The sequence below is a fragment of the Melanerpes formicivorus genome, unplaced genomic scaffold (assembly GCF_026170545.1).
Source record: "Melanerpes formicivorus ecotype bairdi unplaced genomic scaffold, bMelFor1.0.p_v2 SCAF_7, whole genome shotgun sequence".
Taxonomy (NCBI): domain Eukaryota; kingdom Metazoa; phylum Chordata; class Aves; order Piciformes; family Picidae; genus Melanerpes; species Melanerpes formicivorus.
Window position 1 is genome coordinate 12120164 of NW_027142359.1, and position 20430 is coordinate 12140593.

Consider the following 20430-nt stretch of genomic DNA (forward strand, 5'->3'; position numbering starts at 1 on the left):
CCGCCGGGCGCCGCAGAGCGCGGAGGGGGCGTGGCCACTCGCGACGGCGCGGCCGGTGGGAAGCAGGCGGGAGGTGGGCTGCTGGCGGCGGTTCGCGCCCGGGCGAGCTGTGTGGGGCTGGAGTGTGTCCTGGCGTAAAGGGGCCGGTGAGAGGAGTGGGGAGACGTGGGGCGAGGCCTCGGTGGCCGGCGGGGGTGGTGGCGTTGCGTGGCGTGGGGCGCACCGGCTGACCCTCGTTCCCCTCCTGTGATAGGTAGCCGCGACGGCATTTTCGCACCTCTCTCGCAAAGATGCTGTATATAGTCGGGCTGGGCTTGGGAGATGCCAAGGACATCACAGTGAAGGGGCTGGAGACGGTGAAGCGGTGTCACAAGGTGTACCTGGAGGCCTACACGTCCATCCTCACGGTGGGCAAGGAAGCGCTGGTAGGTGTGGCCGCCGCAGTCGCACGGAGCCTTAACGCTAAGGGGCGACGAGGGTGCTGGGCCGGCGGGTCGGTAACGGCAGCTGGGGAAATCAACAGTGCGGTTGTCGGGGAAAAGGACGCACGGGACCTTCGGAGGCTATATTTTATGGGAGAATTTGTTTCGCTGCTGTGGGAAGCCTGGGATCACCTTCCTGCAAGCGGTGATGATAATTTTCATGTCAAAATCTGACAATGTATGGAGATCCTGAAAGATTGAATGATTTGTTTAGAAAAATGTCTCTTGGTTAAAAAACAAACAAGAAGTAATCAAAAGACAGACCAGAAAAATACGCGGCTTGGAACCTTGAACCTCTGCTTATGTCTGAAGTATTACAGTGTGCCTGCTGGGAACAGTAAAATGACTATCCATGTTTCCTCGTGGGCCAGGCAGTCTCAACAGGTTGAGACTTCCAGACTCAGTCAGAGATGGGCTGTTGAGCAATGTGGCAATAAGTCATATTCGTTTGGGGTTTTATTGATTTAGTTCTTTTAGAAACTTTGATGTCCCAAAGATGACATGATTGGGAAAAGCGATCAGTCAAAACAAACTAAAAGAAGTGTCAAAGTGCAGTTTGCACACAAGTAACAATACTGAGTGCAGTAATCTGAAAGTCAACCTCCTCTAAGCAACATGAAAAGCTGTGAGAAAGCTGTCAAGAGATAAAGAACAAATTCTCCCCTGCAGGGATTTTCTAGGCATCCTCTTGTGCTGATGCTTTTAAAATCAGATTGCTAAATTCAAATGACATGACTTGCTTAGTTTATCTCATTGGATGAAAATGTACATTAAAAGCTATTTGATGTCGACCATCTAAATTGGCCCTCAATTTGATGAAAGAACTGTTTGTACCCAGTGATGTTCTAGGGAGTCTGCAGTTTTGGTTTGTTTTTTTTGTCAGAAGAATGCTTGTTATATATTCTCTAATTAATGTGCTTTGATATGCATTGTGGAACAGTCTCAAAGCATACAAATAGATTCCATTAGATGAAAACAAACTGAAAGGGGTGCTTCTGGGAATACACTTTTCTGCACCGTAGTGTGTATTTGCTTACTATACTGGACTAAAGTTGGTTTGGTCCAGTGGTAGACCCACCAAGATGTATGTAGAATTTCTAGTGTGTTGTCAGCATCAAGTGCTTTGCATTATAGACTGCTGTTGTGCTGGACCACTTGCTAATGAGCATCTAGTGGAAGATACTTAAAACAAATGGGGTGTCAACATCTGTTATTAGTTGGAGTATAGACCTGAGCAGTACTTCAGGGTGGCCATCAACCATTCTGAATCACAGATACAAGATTTGCTTACACATATATTTGGTCCCCTTTCTATCAAATCTGTAGGTTGCAGTCTTTCTCAAGAAAAATAATATCCACATTTTACAGAGGTAGAGAAACTTATCTAAGAATGGTGAGCAAGTCATCTTTAGAACTGAAGCCAGTAATGGAGATTCCATATTTATTATTCTAACTGTGGGATGGATTTTTGTGGAAGCTTCTCTACAAGTATGAAGACTCTCTTGTCAATTCACTGTTCTTTGTAGGTGAAGCTATCAGTGAAGTCACAGGAAAAGTCAGAGGAAAATCTTTCTGGATCGTAACTCACTTAGTAATTTTGTCAGTTGATTAATGTTTGTAATACCACCCACATTTCCCAAATACTATTTAGAACAAAACTGCCTTTTTTGGGTCTGTGCCCTGGGAAAAAACCTTTATCTAATCATGTCATGAACATGTGAAATGTGTGGTGACACATGATGCAGATGTGCTCAGGATGGTCAGACACCATGTTCTAGAACTAGCTACTGTTTTGTTACACGAGTTCTATTCTGGCAATAAAGGCATTTAAAACATACTAAGAGACATGATGATTACCGAGCTACTGAGGAAAAGCAAAGGACATGATCAAATACATGTTTATCTGTATAGATAGTAAATTGTTTCTTGTAGAGAACTGAAGACGAATGATTAATGTGAAATCATTCCTTAATTGAGGAAAAATCTAAAAAAATAGGCTGTGGTACAGCTAGTGTTGCATCTCTCTTGGTTCAATGTCAGTGTTATAAAAGCTAATGCCTTCCAGTAGAGTAACAGCTTAAATTAACTATACCTGGAGTCCACCCATGTACCTTCAGTATGCAAGCACGATTGAGCTACTTTTGGAGCAGCTCCTTAACTCACACAGAAGGCATAAAAACCCAGGTCAATATCAGAGTAATGTGCTTGACTAGTTTTTTTTTTCAGCTTGGGAGATGCTTTATGGGAAGCTCAGGTGTTCCTGCAAGGGGAGGCTGGTTTCTCTAAGAAGTGAATTGGACTTCTGGAGAGACTAATAAAATTGGCCTTTTCCAGTGTCCATTGCCTGTGTTCCTGAGTGAGCAGTCAGAGAGATACACAGTCCAAAGTGTCTTATTTTGGTATTTCTTATTCATTTCAATTTCTAGGAAGAGTTTTATGGAAAAAAATTGATTTTGGCTGACAGAGAAACAGTGGAACAGGAAGCAGACAGCATTTTAAAAGAAGCTGATGTTTGTGATGTCGCATTTCTTGTAGTTGGTGATCCTTTTGGGTAAGGCAAAGCAACTTCTTAATTGTTGCTGTAGCTTGATCACTCTCTTTTTTCAATAGGAAGGAGCCATGCTTCATAACTGTAATTTTTTATGAAGAAGTTGATTTTCAGTCCAGAAGCACTTTGTCTTTGTATATTTTTTAATGGCATTAAAAATATGATTATCTACACTTTATCTTGCTTTGGACTTTCCTTACCTGGATATCCCTTATAGATAGGAATACTGATCTTCCAGAATGTATAAATCTTTCCTTCAGCAGTCACTTGTAATTTCATTCTCTATGCCAGCTTTTATGGAGAATATTTTGTTCCAGGTTTTACCTGCTAACAGAAGAAATTTTAGGCTGTCACATAATTCAGAAAGGTGCTGTGTTTTGAGCCATGTTCTTTTAGTTGCTATTTGTACTTGCAAACTGCAGCTTTTATGTTCAGTTGTTTTAGAATGAATGCTGTTTGTTGGTTGTACAATGTTCCTGTTTTGATATATGATAGTTTTTAGAATCATTTAGGTCATGATGAATGTCATCTTATTTTGGTTTATTAAAGCCTTTTGTTTCCACTTTTTCACTCCCGCTGAGGTGTATAGTCTTTTCCTATCACCGGAAGGATCCCCTTCTGTCTTTTCAGTCAGGCATCATCAATCTGTAATGTCAAGCCATACAGAGGACCTTTTAAGTCTCCAGCTGGTGATTCAAGATTTATACCACAGTGTTAAGCGGCACAAGAGAAATCGAGTCACTGGGCACCCTTTTTGTGAGTGAAAAAAATGAGAGAGTTTACGAAAAAGAGGAGCAGTTTGCCCATCTGTCAAAAGCAGAAAATTTATGTAAATACAGGTTGGAAAGGAACTGGCAAGAGAATGCTTGATGCAACAATTGCTACTTATAGGCAGATGATACTGCATTTCAGAAACATTAATTATACTTTCAACACATTAACATTAAAATTAGGATTCCTGTTGAGCGTAGAACCATGTTGCCTATACCGTTGTGCTCAGACCCAGTGAGTGATAGAAGCACACAGATGGAATAAACCACAACACACATGCATTGACATGTAATTGCTACTTGTGAGCAATATCTTGATCTTCCTCATTAGTTTCAGTGTCAAAATACTTCCATTCTGATTAACATAGTACATCATTGCAGAGAACTACCCTTTTTTTGAATGAGTTGCTTCTCTCTAAATGTTTATGTTCTTGGCTCTTTATATTGCAGCTGGAACTTCTCCTATGCCCACACAGAGCCCTAAGGATTTAGGGGTTCATGAGGTTACTGGATGTTTCTGTCCTAAGAGAAGATGGTATTATCTGAGTGCTCATGGACGTGCTTCTGCTTTTAGCTGCAGTCATTATTGACGGATCTATTAGGAGAAAATAATGGCTGGAGCAAATTTGAGTTAATGAAGCCAGCTGATCCCCTGCTCAGTGTTAGCGTAACCACAAAATCCTCCGTTTCTTCTTGTCCTGTGTATGTGAAAGGAATATACAAGGCCATAAATGAGTCCCCTCACCTGTTAGAACAGGCATTCTTACATCATCCCCACTTATCAAAATCAGGACCATAGTTTGTTTACTAACCAAAGTGTTGCATTCTCCTAGGTCTGGGAGTCATTATGTATCAGGGTCTGTGATTTCCCAAATTCATATTCAGAATTCCTTTATTTTCCTTTGCTCTAGTCAAACTGATTTCTTTTTTCATTATTGATCCTTACAGTTTAGCCAGCTGCTGCCACATTTGTGGTCCAGTCTAAAGCACCTGATCTGCTGACTGGTGCTAGTCAGGCATGCAATGTCAAAATTGTAAAACTAAAAATCAGGAGACTTCTCGAAGGCCAGGGTGAAAGAACCAGGCTGGGGTGAAAGAAGTCTTCCCATTCTATTACTCTAATTAGCATATGCTGTTTCTTTCTTGCTTCCTTCTTTGGAATAACCACACAGAAATATGTACATCTCAGGAATGAGATGGCTAAGGCTGTTGTTCAGGTTTGATAAATTTAGGCAAGGGGTAAGTTCATCTTCATATTTCACATGGAAAATGGAGTGCCAAGGGTATATACAAGCCAGATACATGTGTAAATATTCTTGCAGTTCAAAGATTTGCTGGATCTGTAGATCCTTTAATCGTAGTTGCATTAACTACGAACCCAGTAGCTCTTGCAGGGTGGGTTTTGAGCATAGACCTGGAGCCAAATTTAACTTGGTTCTAAGTTTAACTAGATTTTTCTTAATTATTTCAGAATAAACTTGATTAGTCCAACTTGATCATTGTTAATTTGAGTAATTTGGCTTAAATATTATTAAAGTTGATTTAGTCTGAGGATGCTTTTAAATACTGCATGCAGTTTATCTCAGTCTATTCAAAGTTCCAGTTTGAGTGTGTTGCTTTCCTGGCATGCACTGGCACAGACAGGTGAAGTCCTGGCTGTGTAGCAAGTAAGGAAATACTAAAGTTTTGTTGAAATTTATGCCAAACAGAGTTGACTTCTACAGTTCAATAGCTGTCCACAGACACCTGCAGAAAACAAAAGATAGATAGTACTTTCCTTTTCAAGTACTTACCAAAGTCTTTTTAAAAGTCACAATTGTGTTGGTGCTACAGTTTTAGTGATGTCAGAAAATGGTAAACAGCTGTGACATACTAAGGATGCCTGTCTTTTCAACTCAGGAAGATAACATGTGGAAGCCTTACTGGACTTACTTACTGGACAGCAATTAGTCAAGTCATTGTTGCCCTCTTGGCACTTCTGCATTGCCCTAGTTGTGAAGAGTTTCATACTGCTTTCAAAACAAAGTGTAACACTAGTGATGCTTGGTCACTTCATTGCTTGAATGTTTTTAATTCCTTTCTCATCTTAACACAGGGCCACAACACACAGTGATTTAGTACTACGTGCAGTAAAATTGGGGATTCCATATGAGGTCATTCATAACGCTTCAATCTTGAATGCAGTGGGTTGCTGTGGTTTACAGGTAATGTTTTTGTTTATATTCTCTTCCACTACTGCTGAACTATCCCTTTGGCAGAGCATGCTGTAATCTGAAGTTTAAAGATCTGCAGCAACTGTACATTTCTTCTGCAGAATTTAACACTTCCCTTTCATCATGCCACATGTCAGCAAAAGTCCCTTTTGATGAGCACATGAATAGCAGTGTTTCTATTCTCTCTAACTTCCCTCTGTCCCAAGAGACTTCAGTATTCGAGTTACTTTACAGCTAAAGCTTTCTCATATTGGCTTCCTTCTACTACTGAACAGCTGAAAAGCTTATTCTTAAATTAGGTTGATATCCTGTTGAGAAATATGCTGGTCTTGTCATAAAAGGAACATGCAGAAGCCTGTCTAAATGCCAAGTCTGTGTATGGGCACCCCCAAACCAAAACTGAAGCAAGCATAGGAATGTCAGCATATTACATACTAGATCTGTAGGCTTGAACAGTAAGTTTTCAGCACTGAAGGAGGAAGCATTCCTTCCTAACTTAGTATAAAATATCACCATTTTTAATAATTTCAACAACTGACACCTTCAGACATACAGACAAACACCAGTAGCCTCATTTCAGTGCTGCGCAGCAGTAGAAAATGTGTTGCATTAAGCTGGGTATTATCTCTGTCTCTGATCACATCTGAATGGTTTAGAAACCTGAGAGCCATCTGGTCTGGCATTTCAGCAATGTTGCATTGACGCCTGTTCTGAGACATGAATGCTAATGCTAAAGGGAATGCAGCACAGGATTCGCGCTGCGATTCTTCCCATGAGTACTTTCTTAGTGGTACCTGCCTATTGCTGTAAGACTTGGGCAAAATTAGCTTTTAGGAAGGAAATAGGCTCCTTGGTATCAAACGTACATGTACAGCAGACATGACAGATGTCACACAGCTGCGCTTACTGGGGCAGATAACACAAGAGTTGGGGCTGACGCTCACCTTTTCCCCTTTTGGCTTCATGGTGGTGCAATTTGTTTCTGTTGCCAAGCTGTTGACAAGCAGTTTCTGCTGCCCGCTATCTTTTTATTGTTCTTTTACATTCATTAGGAAGAAAGATGTAAGGCTCATATTCCCAAAGAGAACAGACTAAGTTTGCTTCTTCCACAACTCCAGCTGGGCACAGAAAGGAGGAACATAGAGCTTCTAGATTAATTGCAAACAAAGGAGCAGAAAGCTAACAGGGAATAGACTGCAAACAGTCCATCAGGTTTTTCACATACGCAGAGTTTTGGACATCAGTTTACCATTTCCTTATCCCTGACCACAAAGGAAATGTGATGTTACTCACTCTGGCATTAGTCTCCTTTTCCATTCTAGCTTGGGGGTGGGCTGCCTTCTCACAAGTCAGCATTCCTCTTGTATAAAGCATTTTAGGAAATAGTGATCCTAGTGTATCACCGGACAGACCATAAGCAGCAATTCATTGCTCCTTACAGGCAGAAACAGCAAGTGAGGGGTATTGTACAAAACAATTAGCCTGTGATTTAGTTAGAGTTGTGGTGGAAGTTTATAATCTCAACAGTCTTTACATTCATGGCTGTCTCCTGCTACCAATTTACTTTTGGGGTTATTGTGTTTCAAACTGCTGTCAAGTATAGCAGGGATTCCTCTTTTGCTTCACCACAGAAAAGGCTTGGCTTTTTTCCCTTTTAATCTGATTGTGATACAAAACCTCTTTCTTTCTTACTAGAGAAAAACAGGAAACACCTTTATACGCTATTCTGAAAGCCATGTGCGTAGTGAGCTGTAACTGCTGATTAGGCCTTCAGTAAACTGCAGCTACAGCCCAGTGTTCACAAAAGAACATGTCTCGTCATCCGAGCAGTGCTTCTGTGCAGCCAACAACATTCTGAGAGTTGCACAGTTGTCCTGCACGGTAGTGAGTCACTGAAGTCAAAGTGATGGCTTGTCACATTCAATTCATGGATGTATTTCTTGCTAAATAGTAAAGAAGGTTGAATATCTTATTTTCAGATGCTTGTGTGTTTTTTACTCTCTTGCCCAGTGTTTCGAAGGCTGCACAGGTGACTGTATTTGTACAAAGAAATACTGGGTTGTTTTAGGTTTGAAAACTAACTTTTTTTTTTTTAACTTCTAGGAAGCTCCAATAGATTAATACAATGAGCCACAGCTACTGAAAGCAAAACAACTTTATGACTTGCTGTGTGGCTTGCTCATACACTGTTCTCATTGTGCTTTGCTGTATCAGGTTGGGTTTTTTGTTTTGTTTTTTTTCAAGACTGAAGAACATCTTTTCCCTCAAACACAAATGAGTATGGCTGGGGGGGAAAAGCCAGGAAAAGTGCCTCTGTGTGAGTGCCTCTTAGCATGTTCTCTGTAGGTTCACTGCTCTTGTCTGACATGTAGGCATGTTGATCACTCTGACTCTTGTTGTACTGGGGAATAATCACCGGTAAAAAGTCATGCAGTTTGCACACGACCAGGGAAATCAGGGCAAGAGAACAGAAGCCCCCAGAGGAGGACTGAAATTCTCATCACTTCTAGTGGGTGGTAACAACTGAGACATTTCAGCTTTTCTCAGCAACGGCTGCACAGCAGTTACGTAGCTTGGGAAAGTGCTGTGGTTTTGGGTAAAGGCTTACCTCTCTTTCTACCACTGCCCAGCTACCCTGTGAGCAAGACATTGCCTTGGATCTATCCAAATGGGATTCTCTGTACCCACACTCAGTTTTTCAGAATAGGGTAAGGATTGGTAAGGATTTAGCCCCAGAATAAAAAGGCAGGGTATCTCACAGGCTATCTAATTTACACTTTTTTCATTGCTTCCTAATCTGCCTGCACGACATCTGGGTTAGTTTGAGAAGGTCACTGGCCAGAGTAGTGCTCAGAACAGAATTCTTTCTGATTCCATGCTGGTAACATATCTTTGAGGTAGCAGTATGGATGGTCAGACAAATTAGGAAGACTCTGCATCATACAGACCTGTGATGCACATAAAGGAATGATGCAGCTTGAAGTGACTTGAGATAATGGCATTACTGTGAAAAAAGCACAAACCTGGAGGCAGGCCATGGGATGAGACAAAAGACTAAAATAGGCCACATTTCTGGAAGAGTGGTGTTGCTAGTTTTGAAAGCATCTACTTTACATTTTGGTAGGGCAGCTGGGAAAAAAACATGTTATGGCAAAGACCTGCCTTTATTTTGAGACATACCCACTTTCCACCTGAATAGCTTCTGAACAAACATCTTGTATGTCCCCTTGTTTCTTTCAGTGATTCATCTCAGTCTGATTTTTTTTGGTTTGTAATCTAGTTAGTTCTTGTAAGATAATTCCAGTCATAAAATAGCTTCATCTTTTCACGATTAGCAGGTCACTTAAATGCAAAAACAGTGCTTACTGTGTTACTTTTGAGTCTTTACTGAATAGGTGAGTACATTTTCACCATCAAGTAGGAAAGTATTTATAGATAAGGAAGCTGAAGAATGCTGTCATACTCACTGTGCTCATAGTCAAATAGAGAACCTGTAGTAACTGCAGGAGCAGAACCTTCTGGCTTCCACCCTCTTTCTGTGCTCTAATCTTCAAAAACGCTTTGTTCTAACAGGAGAGTCTCTACACAAAATGTGTTTTATTGACTGACAGTGAGTAAACTGTTTACCATCACTGTTTTTTTTTCTCACTTACTACTAACTCCCACCTGTGTACAACCTCCTTTCAGGTAGTTGTAGAGAACAATAAGGTCTCCCCTGAGCCTCCTCTTCTCCAGGCTAAACAACCCAGCTCCCTCAGCCTCTCCTCATGGGGCTTGTGCTTGAGACCTCTCACCAGCCTTGTTGCCCTTCTCTGGACATGTTCAGGTGTCTCAATGTCCTTAAATTGAGGTGTCCAGAACTGGACACAGTACTCAAGGTGTGGCCTAACCAGTGCTGAGTACAGGGGCAGAATGACTTCCTTGCTCCTGCTGGCCACATTATTCCTGATAACAGGCCAGGATGCCATTGGCCTTCTTGACCATGTGGGCACACTGCTGGCTCATGTTCAGCTGGCTGTCAACCAGTACCCTCCGGTCCCTTTCTGCCTGGCTGCTCTCCAGCCACTCTGTCCCCATCCTGTAGCACTGAATGGGGTTATTGTGGCCAAAGTGTGGAAGACGAGGTGAAAAATGTAACTTGTGAAGTCCCTCTTGGGACTTAAAAGCCTCTTGGTATCTGTCAGTAGGATGTGATCAGGCAGCATCTTCATTTGCAGAACACACCTGTCATGTGAGAACGACCTGCAGTGTAACCTGAGACCAACTGAACACAGAACATAGCTGAGGAGCATTTGGGTCCTGCCACCTTACAGGCATTTGCATGTGTATACAGCTGTCAGGTCTGAAAAACGTAATGATAAGACTCTTTTTCACCTTCTTTCTCTGACATGTCCAGTTCTTTTAGGAAAGGAGGTAGGCTCATAAGTGAAGAATTGCTTTGTCACTGTTGCAGCTGATACAGCAATAATTCTGGGAAAGATGCTGTAAAAATAAATGCCTGCATTTTGAAATGTTTACTTCTTGGTCTCTCTGTTGCCCTACTGACCTTTAAAATAATCTCACATCTTCTCTTCTGCTTGCTTTAGTACTTGACAGAGGGAATGGAGGATCTTCATTTTTCAATTTCCCCATTTAGTCTGTCAGCTTGTTCCTTATTTTTATGCTCCATATTTTTGTGGTGATTAGCCACACCAGTATTTTAAGTGAGGACTGTGGATGTGAACCACTTCAGGTGTCTGGTGTTGTTCAGAATGGCCATAAACAAAGCTGCTCAGTAGTTTCATTGAAATTCCACTTACATGCAGGCTTTTCAAGCTGAAATCATGGTACAGCACTTCTTTTACAGTTGATTCTGCCCTCTCAGCAGTTCAATTCTGCTTATATAAACAAGTAAAACAAAGGATATAATTTACAGAAGCATTAAAGATACTAACTGAAAACAGACACCTCAAAACCAAAAGCTGCCAGATATTATTTCATATTGTATTTGTAAATAAGATAGGAAGTTACAGCTTGTTCTGAGGTGAAGAAAGTGAAGAGTGAAGGGAAGAACAGCTTTGAGCAGTATTTTATGAGAAGCTTAAAACTCAGGCAGATAGAGCATTGCCTTGGAGCAGAGTGTTCTGGCTTCCTTTCCTGACTTTAGCTATTGCATTGCAAAATTTAAGTGCACAAGGCTTTGCTTAAGCCAATTACTGCTTGGGTGGGGGGAAGAGTATTTCCAAAGACTGAGGTCTTTCAAAATGACCTTTTGAAATTTTTCTGTGAAGTGTTTGAGCATTAGAGAGAAGGTAAGGTTAGTTTGCAAGCTGAGAGCGTGAAATATCTGTCCAACCATTTCACTGATCCCTTTGAAATTCTGGCACTTTTGTGCTTGAGCAGAATGTAGGCACTCTTACAAATCTGATGATGAGTGCAAATGTGATGCTTGAGATGTTTTATCTTGTGCAGAACAGATTATGCCCACTCCTAAACCCCAGCTGCTTATTGTAGAGTGCAGCACACAGAAGACCGCTGTGAAACTTCATTTGTTGTTGCCACTCTTTAAAGTGGTGCTGGCAGCTGTTCAGCATGATGGTTTCACTGCAAATACACAGAGCTCTTCATTGTCCTATTAAACATCTTAATAATCTCAAAGCATGACATTAATCCTCAGGTAATTAATCTCAATTAACAAACCATGTGTTATGGTTTTATTGCAACAAAAAGCACGGTATCTTGATTTTAGGGCCCTGTTCAATCTCTTGTGGTTGGTGGGAAGAATCTTTTTTAAATGTCAGTGGGTTCTAGCTCTAGTGGGCCTTCTGTTCTCTGTAACTGCTGAGTCCTTAGAACAGTAGTGGAATTTTTGGTGTTTGCTGCTCTCTTCAGTGAGTCTTTCCTTGAAAGCCTGGTACTACATGCTAGATTTAAAGAGCTGGAAATTAGAATGCAGCACAGGAAACTATTAGGGACAAACCAAGTCTGCAGGAGGTACAGGGAGAGAGTTAAAACTGTAACTGTGAGACAGTTAAGTCTCACAGTCTTCTGTAGTCTTCTACACAGTCTTCTGCACAGTCTTCTTTAGTGCAGCTTTACTGTGGTGGGGAGAACAGTGCCTGTGTTCACATAAATGTCACACCTCTGCAGACATCAAACACAGAAATACATACTTGTGTCTGTAGAAGAGCTTGTAAGGTAATTGGTTACAGCTAGTCCAGCACAATAGAGGTATCCATTTATTGTTTCAGTTTCAGGGATTCAGAGATCACTGGTGTACCAGGAAGTTCCCAAAGCAGTATTTCCACTGTTTTTATTGTAAAGTATATATGCATTGATGTTAGGAAATCTATTCTTCAGAAGTTCAGTTGGTAGAAGGGTGTAAGTTGCAAAGACATTTCTGGGAGGTTAATAAAATATGCCTCATTCCATCTTGTTGGTGTAGAAGCCACTTCTTGTTCTGTCCAGGTGTGGAGAAAGGAAATGTATTGTTGAGAGACTAGAAGCACAGTTTTGTGTGATATCAATCCTAGGTGAAGGTATCCTTGAGTTACTGCTACTGAACAGACAGGCCATTGCTTACAAAAATGTCTTACCCTTTTTTTTGACACTGAGATTTCAGTTTGAATGCAAAACCTACTAGACAAAGGACGGATTCAGTGATTGTTGCTGGCAGTGCTTGCACAAAAGGGATAACTTGCTTAACTTCTTGTTGGCAGAGATGATGGAGAGTCTTTATAATGATAATGGAAAAGAGAAAAATAACCACCAGAACAAATGCTGTAGGGTATAAAGCTGAATGCCCAGCTTGTTTTTAGTATGTGGCAGGGTGGTTTAATAGATTTAATTTCCAGATAGTAACAGTTTGCCCATTTCTGCATTTCTTTTTCTTTGGTAAAAGTTAAAAGGGGACATTTCTCTCCTTCAGGTCATTAGAATGCCACAGGGACTGGGGTAAGATGTGAGGTTAATTGAGGTCACTTTCTGTTCTGAAGGAGGGCTGCTGCTCTTTGGGAAGTAGCTGCAGTGGCTTTCAGGTGGCAGATGGAGTAAGCTAGTTAGGTTGGTACTGGAGATTTCAGTGGTTGTCGATGACTGAAGGAGATTAAAGGTTAACTTGCTCTCAGATGCTCCAAAAGTGAAAAGGAGAAACTCCTTGCTGGAATGTTTTTTTTCTTCAGATTTGCTTCAAAATTGAAAGAGTTCTAGCTAGCCCCATGAAAAACAGACAAAACAAAACTGGGTTTATTTATTTTTCTAGAGCACAGCCTTGAAATAGTTAACAAGTTACATCAGGAGCAATTAATTTGGTTCGCCCTATATTTAGTTTACTGTAAGAACCTTTAGGTTGTGAAATGTACACTGTGTGTTCTTGTCCTTGTGCTAGAATGAAATAGTGAGAAGAGGAAATGTTTTCAGCAATATTCCAGGAATCTTTGAATCAAACAAGTGTAAATGGTTAAAAACTGAGCTTGTGGTCTCTTGAACAAAACAAACATGTTTCTGCTTTGATTCACATTCTGCTCTACCAGCTTAAATGAGTTAAAACCACAAGCTAATGCCACAGTAAAGTAGGTATGCATAGGGGAATCCCCAGATGGCACAGACCTGCTTCTACAGAGGGTCCTGTTCTCTGCTAACAGCACAGACAATGTCTCCTGTAGTAAGCTTGGAGAAGCAGTTTTTCCTTCCAGGTTTACAGAGAAAGTGGGGAGGTTAGTCTGGATACCTGTTGTTTCTTTGGTGGGTTTGAGCAGACAGAGTATTGGCAAACTGTAAAATTCATTTGGGATGGATCCATTCCAGAGATGAATTGACCAGAACTGATGCATGGTTTTACCCTTTTGCAAGTTGGTTGCAAAAACTTCCAGGCCAAATGCTGCCTTAGCTTACATACAGCTTTACTTTTGCAGCACTGAAATGATTGGCAAGACCATTGCTTCAAATGTCTTCACTGAGATCAGGGCCTAATAAATGATAAGGCTGAGAATAAAATCAGTGAGTTTGACACAGAGTCCACTAGCAATATTCTTCTTACCATATATGCATAAAAAATGTTGCACCTCTCTGCTCCATGCACAATCTGTCCCTGTCTTCAGGTCTTCATATCCACAGTCTCTTTGGACTGGTACAACTTTCATCTAGTGAATGTGCTGCTTCAATGCAAATATTACTGTGCCAGTAGAATCAAAACATTGTAAGTATTATGGCTTTATTAGTGGATCCCTAGCCTTAGCCTAAATAAGGAATAGTAAGCATGAATTTTCATGCTAGTTTGCAAAGGTTTGCCTTTAAAAGGACTTCAGAATTCTGTAACAACAGAAGTTAGATTGAAAGTTAGTCAATATATATCGGAAAGGAGAGTGCAGAGATAGATAAAAGCTTTACAGGTAGTTAACTAGTCATTCTGTAACGTGCTTTACTGTTTGCCGAGTAAAAGAACAACAGTACCATCTCTATTATGAGGAAGAGGAAACAGTTCAGTAATTACAGATTGTGTTATAAAGAAAGGAGAGAGAATGCACTAGAACTAGTCAAGAGATACGGAGAAGCACAGGGCAGCTTTCTGAGAAGGAAGCATTATTTTAAATGCAATGGTTTGTCATGCATTTGTGGAGGAGCAAGCCTTATGTGTCACTTAGTAGGGTACCCTCCCTGAGGTATCAAACTTCTTTAGGAAGAAGGCTCAGAACATTTCAGTATTGCAAATCATTCATGATTTTCATAGCTTTTTTTTAATGCTGTGCTACTTTTTTCTTTCTTATTTTGTGCGTTATTGCATTTGCTTTGTTTTACAGTTGTACAATTTTGGAGAGACAGTGTCCATAGTTTTCTGGACAGACACGTGGAAGCCAGAGAGCTTTTTTGACAAGATCCAGAGGAACAGGCAGAATGGAATGCACACACTGTGCTTACTTGGTGAGCAGCAGCTACCCTGCTTCTTTAGCTACCATCTCCTGCAGCATCCAGAAGCAGTAGTGATAGGCATGAGACGATGGCTGTGATTAAACAGATCATAGAATCATAGTGGCCAGTCTGAGTTGGAAGGCACCTCTGAAGGTCATCCAGTCCAGCCCTCTCTGCAGTCAGCAGGGGCATCCTCAACTAGATCAGGTTGCCCAGAGCCCCGTCAAGCCTCACTTTGAATATCTCCAGGGATGGGGCTTCAACCACTTCCCGGGGCAACCTGTTCCAGTGTTCCAGAGATTCTTAGCCAACATGTGTCTTTGAAAATACACCAAAAATTGGAATGTTTATGCATACCTAGATTCAGTTCAGCCATTGTGCTACAGCAGCCACAATTTCTTAATTCCTCTTCAAAAAATCCACAAGAAACCCTGTCTTTGTAGAAGTCAGAAGCAGGAGGCCCATATTTGATCTAAAGATCATTGTGTTTTTAAGCTAGATCAAGCTCGGGTTGCAGTGACTAGCAGCTATCTTGTATTGACTTAATTAGGTTAGAGCTCAGCACAATTGACTTTCTGGGGATAAATTGTGTATGTAACCCTGCTTGTTTTGCCAGGTGATACTCCCTTTCCTAAATGACCTCATCTAAGGATGTTTTGGTAAAAGGTGATTGTCATGTGAGAAGTTCCAGTGCTGTTAAAAATCCATGCTGATCATGGAGCTGCAATGGAATGCTGCTCCCAGCTGAGCCCTGGCCCCAGGCTCTCCCGTGGTGCTATCTGATTTTTATCCTACCCAACAATCCTCATCTGAAAGCTACTTTCTGAGTAATTCTGCTAGTCTAGGTAAATTCTGAAATATTAGGGAACTGCCTGCATATAACTTAGTACGACCCTTGCAAATTTGTATATATAATTATATACCTTTCTGTATATAGTTGGGATCTCTCACTGCTAAATAAAGTAATATTTTAAGTAAAAACAAGTTCTGTGCTAACTGGAGGAATCCTGACCAGGAAACAATTTAAATGTGTAAGCATCATTGCACATAAAACTTTCCAATGCCTGGAAAGTTGTTTGTTTTCAAAACTGGCTAAAAATCAGAATTCTAATGATTTATTTTAAAGATGATTTCATAAGGATTGTGACAACTACAGTAAATTTAAACAAAGTCTTTTTTAAGATATTTTGTATCACAAAAGTGGTACTTGTATGATCTCCCTCTTTCTGTTTGATTTTTGTAATGTGGTAGTGAGAAAGTAAAAAATTTTGAAACAGTAAAATCAGATAATAAATCTCATGTTTCTGGGCCAGTTGTGGTACCCATCTCTCATCGTAGATCCCCTGCTGAAGACTACCAATTTCCAAATTAATGATTCTCTTACTACTACTTAGTGATGCTGGTCTGTGTATCAATTCAAGAGGAGATTGGATGTGGCACTTGGTGCCATGGTCTAGTCATGGGGTCTGTGTTGATAGGTTGGACTCGACGATCCTCGAGGTCCTTTCCAACCTAAGTTATACTGTGATAATTGTTTATCAAACTGAATGAGGTCACCAGATAAGCAAATGTGACATTAAAAGGGTTACTGGTGATAAATTTCTGAATGCAAAGTGACTGCATGGGCCTGTAAGGAATTTGGGAAACTGTGCACTAATAGTCTTGCAGTCTCACTTTGGTTTAACTTAAGCAATGCTTTTAAAAAAATAAAGTATATCCAGCGTTCACTGTGATAGTACTGGGGGGCGTTTGAAGAGGTAGCACTTGGTTGCCTCTTGGAGAGGCTGTGGGCTGTTAGTGTCCTGCTGTTGCAGAAGTACAGAATCTTACCTGACTCCTCCTGTGTTTTTGGTTTTCTGTTTTTTCCTTCCCCCTATTACCAGAAGATTGTTCTAAACTTTGACTGGGACAGGAAGGAAATGCTAACAAAAGGCAGGTTGCACAGCAGTGGTGTAATGGCTGTCGATCAGTCACACTGTTTTACCTTTTGTAACCCAGAACAGTCCTAAAACCCTGAGGTGCTTAAACGTGCTGGCATTTTGCTGCCTTGTGGTAAATGCAACTGTGTGGTGGGTTGAAATTACTCCCCCAAAATAAGATTGCCAGACTAGCTCAGTTAGAAAGCAAATGAAGCTGTATTTAGAAGCACACTAAAGTCTGGAAACAGCTTCCTCCTCTTCCCTCCCCCTCGGACATGGGACAAGAGAAAGAAGAGCAAAGAGTAGCTTATTAGTACTTAGCCATAACAAAGGAACATAGACAAGGTCAGCAAGCTAGCAGAATCACCAGCTAGGGCAAAGAAGCAAAAAGAGAGTTAGTTTATGCACCTAACTTTATGTTAGTTTTCAGACTAATAGGATTATTTAGGCCTTACCATTATTTTCCTTTTTACATCCAATGGTAATTAATTTACATTCTACCACATTTTGCTCAAAATCTGGAAAATTTTATAGGCATCAGCCTAAAACTACCACAGACTGCTAGTTGTGTATTTAGCAGTATTTTTAGTCATCTGTGAAATTTGCTCCATCTTTGGGTGAACCCACATACATAACACCCCAGCACTTTGTGATTCATTTACACATGAAACAGTCAAGTGTGATCTATGTTTCTTTTTCCTGTAATAACTAGAATGCTGTTATAAAGTTTATAGAATCTGCTAATTAAATTATACTTTACCTACAAAGAAAACTAAGCAGGCTGTTTGTAGGGAATTCATGTTTTAATATGTTTTGTTCTACAGATATTAAAGTGAAGGAGCAGTCTCTGGAGAATCTAATGAAGTGAGTCACCATTTTGAAAATAGAGAAACACACAGTGTGTCTACAAAGGGCTTTTTAGCACAAAGAACAAAGGTGCTTTGCCCATATTCTAATACTGAACTTACCTGCCTTCTCCTCTTGTACTTCTCACTGGCCACATTCTTTTGTTTCTTACAAGGAGTGGCACTTTTTTGTTCATTACAACAGGACCTGGCTTTTTTTTTTAGTAATGGAATGAAGTTGCAGCAGAACATAGGCTTTTTCTTCCCCAGCTTCTGTGAGAAGCAGCAGGTCATAATGGGGTGAGTTTGCCACTTGGCAAGTGAAATGTTATTTTCCTACTGTTCTGCCCCATCTTGAAATAGATTTCATAGCTGAAACAGCATTCTGAATGCATTCCTCCTTACACTGGTTAGAAGTAGTGCAAAGTGCTGAACACATACCACCATTTTTAATCAATTAAATGGAAAATGCTCTCAAGTTCATTTAACTGTCTTCTAAAAGGCCCTTGCTGCATCTCAGTCATCTCTCTGCAGTCTGTCTGTTTTGCCAGTGGTGAATATAAATGGTTACTTTATACACATGCTGCAGCTCTGGTCTAAATTAACATTTGTGAAGGCTCATAGTATCATTGAGGTTTGTTTTTTCTGGAGTTGCAAAATAATATATGTTTGACTGAATCCAGCTGGCAAAGAAAGCTGCATTTCATTTAAGAATGTCTCCCTAGTCTGTAATCATCTGTCTACAGGGCATTTGACAGAAAAGCAGCACTTTGCCCTTGAATTAGTCTAATGCATCTTTCAGGAATAGCTGCAAAACCTGCATATTGCTTCCAGCAGATGAATTTGCTTTTAAGACTCAAATATCTGCCAGCTGGAGGTCCTGCTGTTTCACAGGTGTGGTGAGAACACAAAGCGACTTCTGTCTTCCTTAACATTTTGTTTCACTCTTGTCTGAAAGGCCAATTCTGAAATCTTGGACTTGTTTAAGTTCAGATTAGCTGGTCTAGAGGTTTCTTGAAATAAACTGCAAGAACAGTAGGGATAATGAAATGGGTCATATGTGAAATTTCTCTACTTTTCTTTCCCTGCAGAGGTAGAAAGATTTATGAGCCACCACGCTATATGAGTGTCAATCAAGCTGCAGAACAGCTTCTTGCCGTTATTCAAAAAAGAAGGCTCCAAGGAGAAAGAGCAGGTACTATTATGCAAACATTTCTCTCTGCTACTACTGCTCGCAAATCAGCCTCTGAATTCTGTTGCCTTCTTAAACATAGCATTCTCTTGCTGTGCAGTGGCCATGGGCTGCCTTAAACCTTAGTGATGAGATGGATGTGGCAGAGCTTGAACATAGTGTTGTTCAGTGAGCATGGATGAACAAGCACTGCTGGCTCCTGGGGGTTTAGTCAGAGCCTCTGTTTGGTAACCCTGTACTGTTTCTATCCATCTTCAACTCTGAGGTCTTTGATCCATTGAAGTTGTGGGAGATGGGAGGATTCTGAGCATTTTAGATCATTTTAGAGGAATCTCTGCTACGTTTCCTTTAGACTGGTCACACTCTGCTCTGCATGAATAGCAGTATGAATCTAGGTTAGCTCAGCCATGCAGAACTATGATTTTGACCTTGAATTCTTAATACTAGCCAAGAGCAAACTATGAAATATGTTTATAGAGACAGTAGCTATAAAGATGACTCAGTTGTTTTGTCTAGCTATGTGCCTCCTTTTATAGTTCATTCCTCAAATACTGTTAAAATGGAAGTCCTTTTGTTTTATCTTTGATATAGAATCAATCAGAAGCAGCAGCTTCCTCAAAGTGAACACAATTCCTGAATGAATTTGTGTTCCCATTGCTCAAAAACATCCCCAAGATACAGTTTCATTTCCTTTAAAGAACAAGCTTCTTTCTGTGCCACTCCAATGATTTCTTAATTGGAGGTTGAAGAAAGCAGCATTAAAAGTTCAAGCATTTTGAGTGCTCTTTGTAAGATGACCATGAAGTCAATAAAAGAAGCATTTAATCTTCTTTCAAACTTGTTTCTTACAGAAATGACTGAAAACACCATTTGTGTTGGCCTTGCACGTGTGGGTGCTGCAGACCAGAAGATTGTTTCAGGCACACTGTATCAGATGTCCACAGTGGAGTTAGGCGGGCCACTACATTCCTTGATTGTTACTGGCACTATGCATCCTCTGGAACTGGAAATGCTTAAGCTTTTTTCTGTAGATAGTTCTAGCTTTGAAAATAATGCATTTCAACAGACCAGAAAATAAAATGTTATTCCATCTTTATTCCATGAAAGCATGAAGTTCCTCCTGTGAGTATTGCGAGCTTACCCAAGTGCAGTCAGAGTGTATATTGCTTCACAAGACAACACTGTAGGAACACACACTCATTTTATCTGCACCTGCTGGCATCATCTTCTGACAGTGGAAACTCTCAGATACCTTTAAAACTTAAAAACCTTGTGTCTGATTCATTTCATTGACACCTGCATGTTGAGGATTATGATAGTACATGCCATCAGAGATCTGAAGAAGCACACCGGGTATCCTGTCTGACATCACGTGCTGTAGTACATGACCCAAGCCCACCACCTACGTGCATTTTGCATGTTCAGTTCTGCTTTGCACCTTTCCAGAAATGTATTCACCAAAAGAAACATCAGTGTGCAAAACCTGTTGGGTCCATATCCATCTTCACACTTGGGTGAGTATCTCACAGACAGGTGAGAAAGTTCTTATCATAGTTTCATTCAGGGTTGGAAGGG

General features: G+C 40.7%; 1 protein-coding gene across 2 annotated transcripts; it reads left to right on the forward strand.

Annotated features, from left to right (window-relative positions):
- The first annotated feature begins 24 nt into the window (after window positions 1–24).
- Window positions 25–19935, forward strand: DPH5 (diphthamide biosynthesis 5). 2 transcript variants are annotated; one of them, XM_068141035.1, is made up of 8 exons: window positions 25–73; window positions 254–425; window positions 2909–3033; window positions 5896–6004; window positions 14791–14911; window positions 17643–17682; window positions 18755–18858; window positions 19707–19935. In XM_068141035.1, the coding sequence occupies exons 2-8, from the start codon at window positions 291–293 to the stop codon at window positions 19931–19933; spliced, it is 861 nt and encodes a 286-aa protein (XP_067997136.1). In that variant the 5' UTR covers window positions 25–73; window positions 254–290; the 3' UTR covers window positions 19934–19935. The 2 variants fall into 2 exon arrangements, with proteins under 2 accessions (XP_067997136.1, XP_067997135.1); XM_068141034.1 differs by having other exon boundaries at window positions 39–146.
- The last annotated feature ends 495 nt before the right edge of the window (window positions 19936–20430 follow it).

Excerpts from the sequence above, each read along its gene's own strand:
- DPH5 (XM_068141035.1), top strand. The coding sequence starts at position 291 with ATGCTGTATATAGTCGGGCTGGGCTTGGGAGATGCCAAGGACATCACA. Across the intron at positions 3,034-5,895 it reads GTAGTTGGTGATCCTTTTGG|GGCCACAACACACAGTGATT; the intron begins GTAAGGCAAAGC and ends ATCTTAACACAG. Across the intron at positions 6,005-14,790 it reads TGGGTTGCTGTGGTTTACAG|TTGTACAATTTTGGAGAGAC; the intron begins GTAATGTTTTTG and ends TTTGTTTTACAG.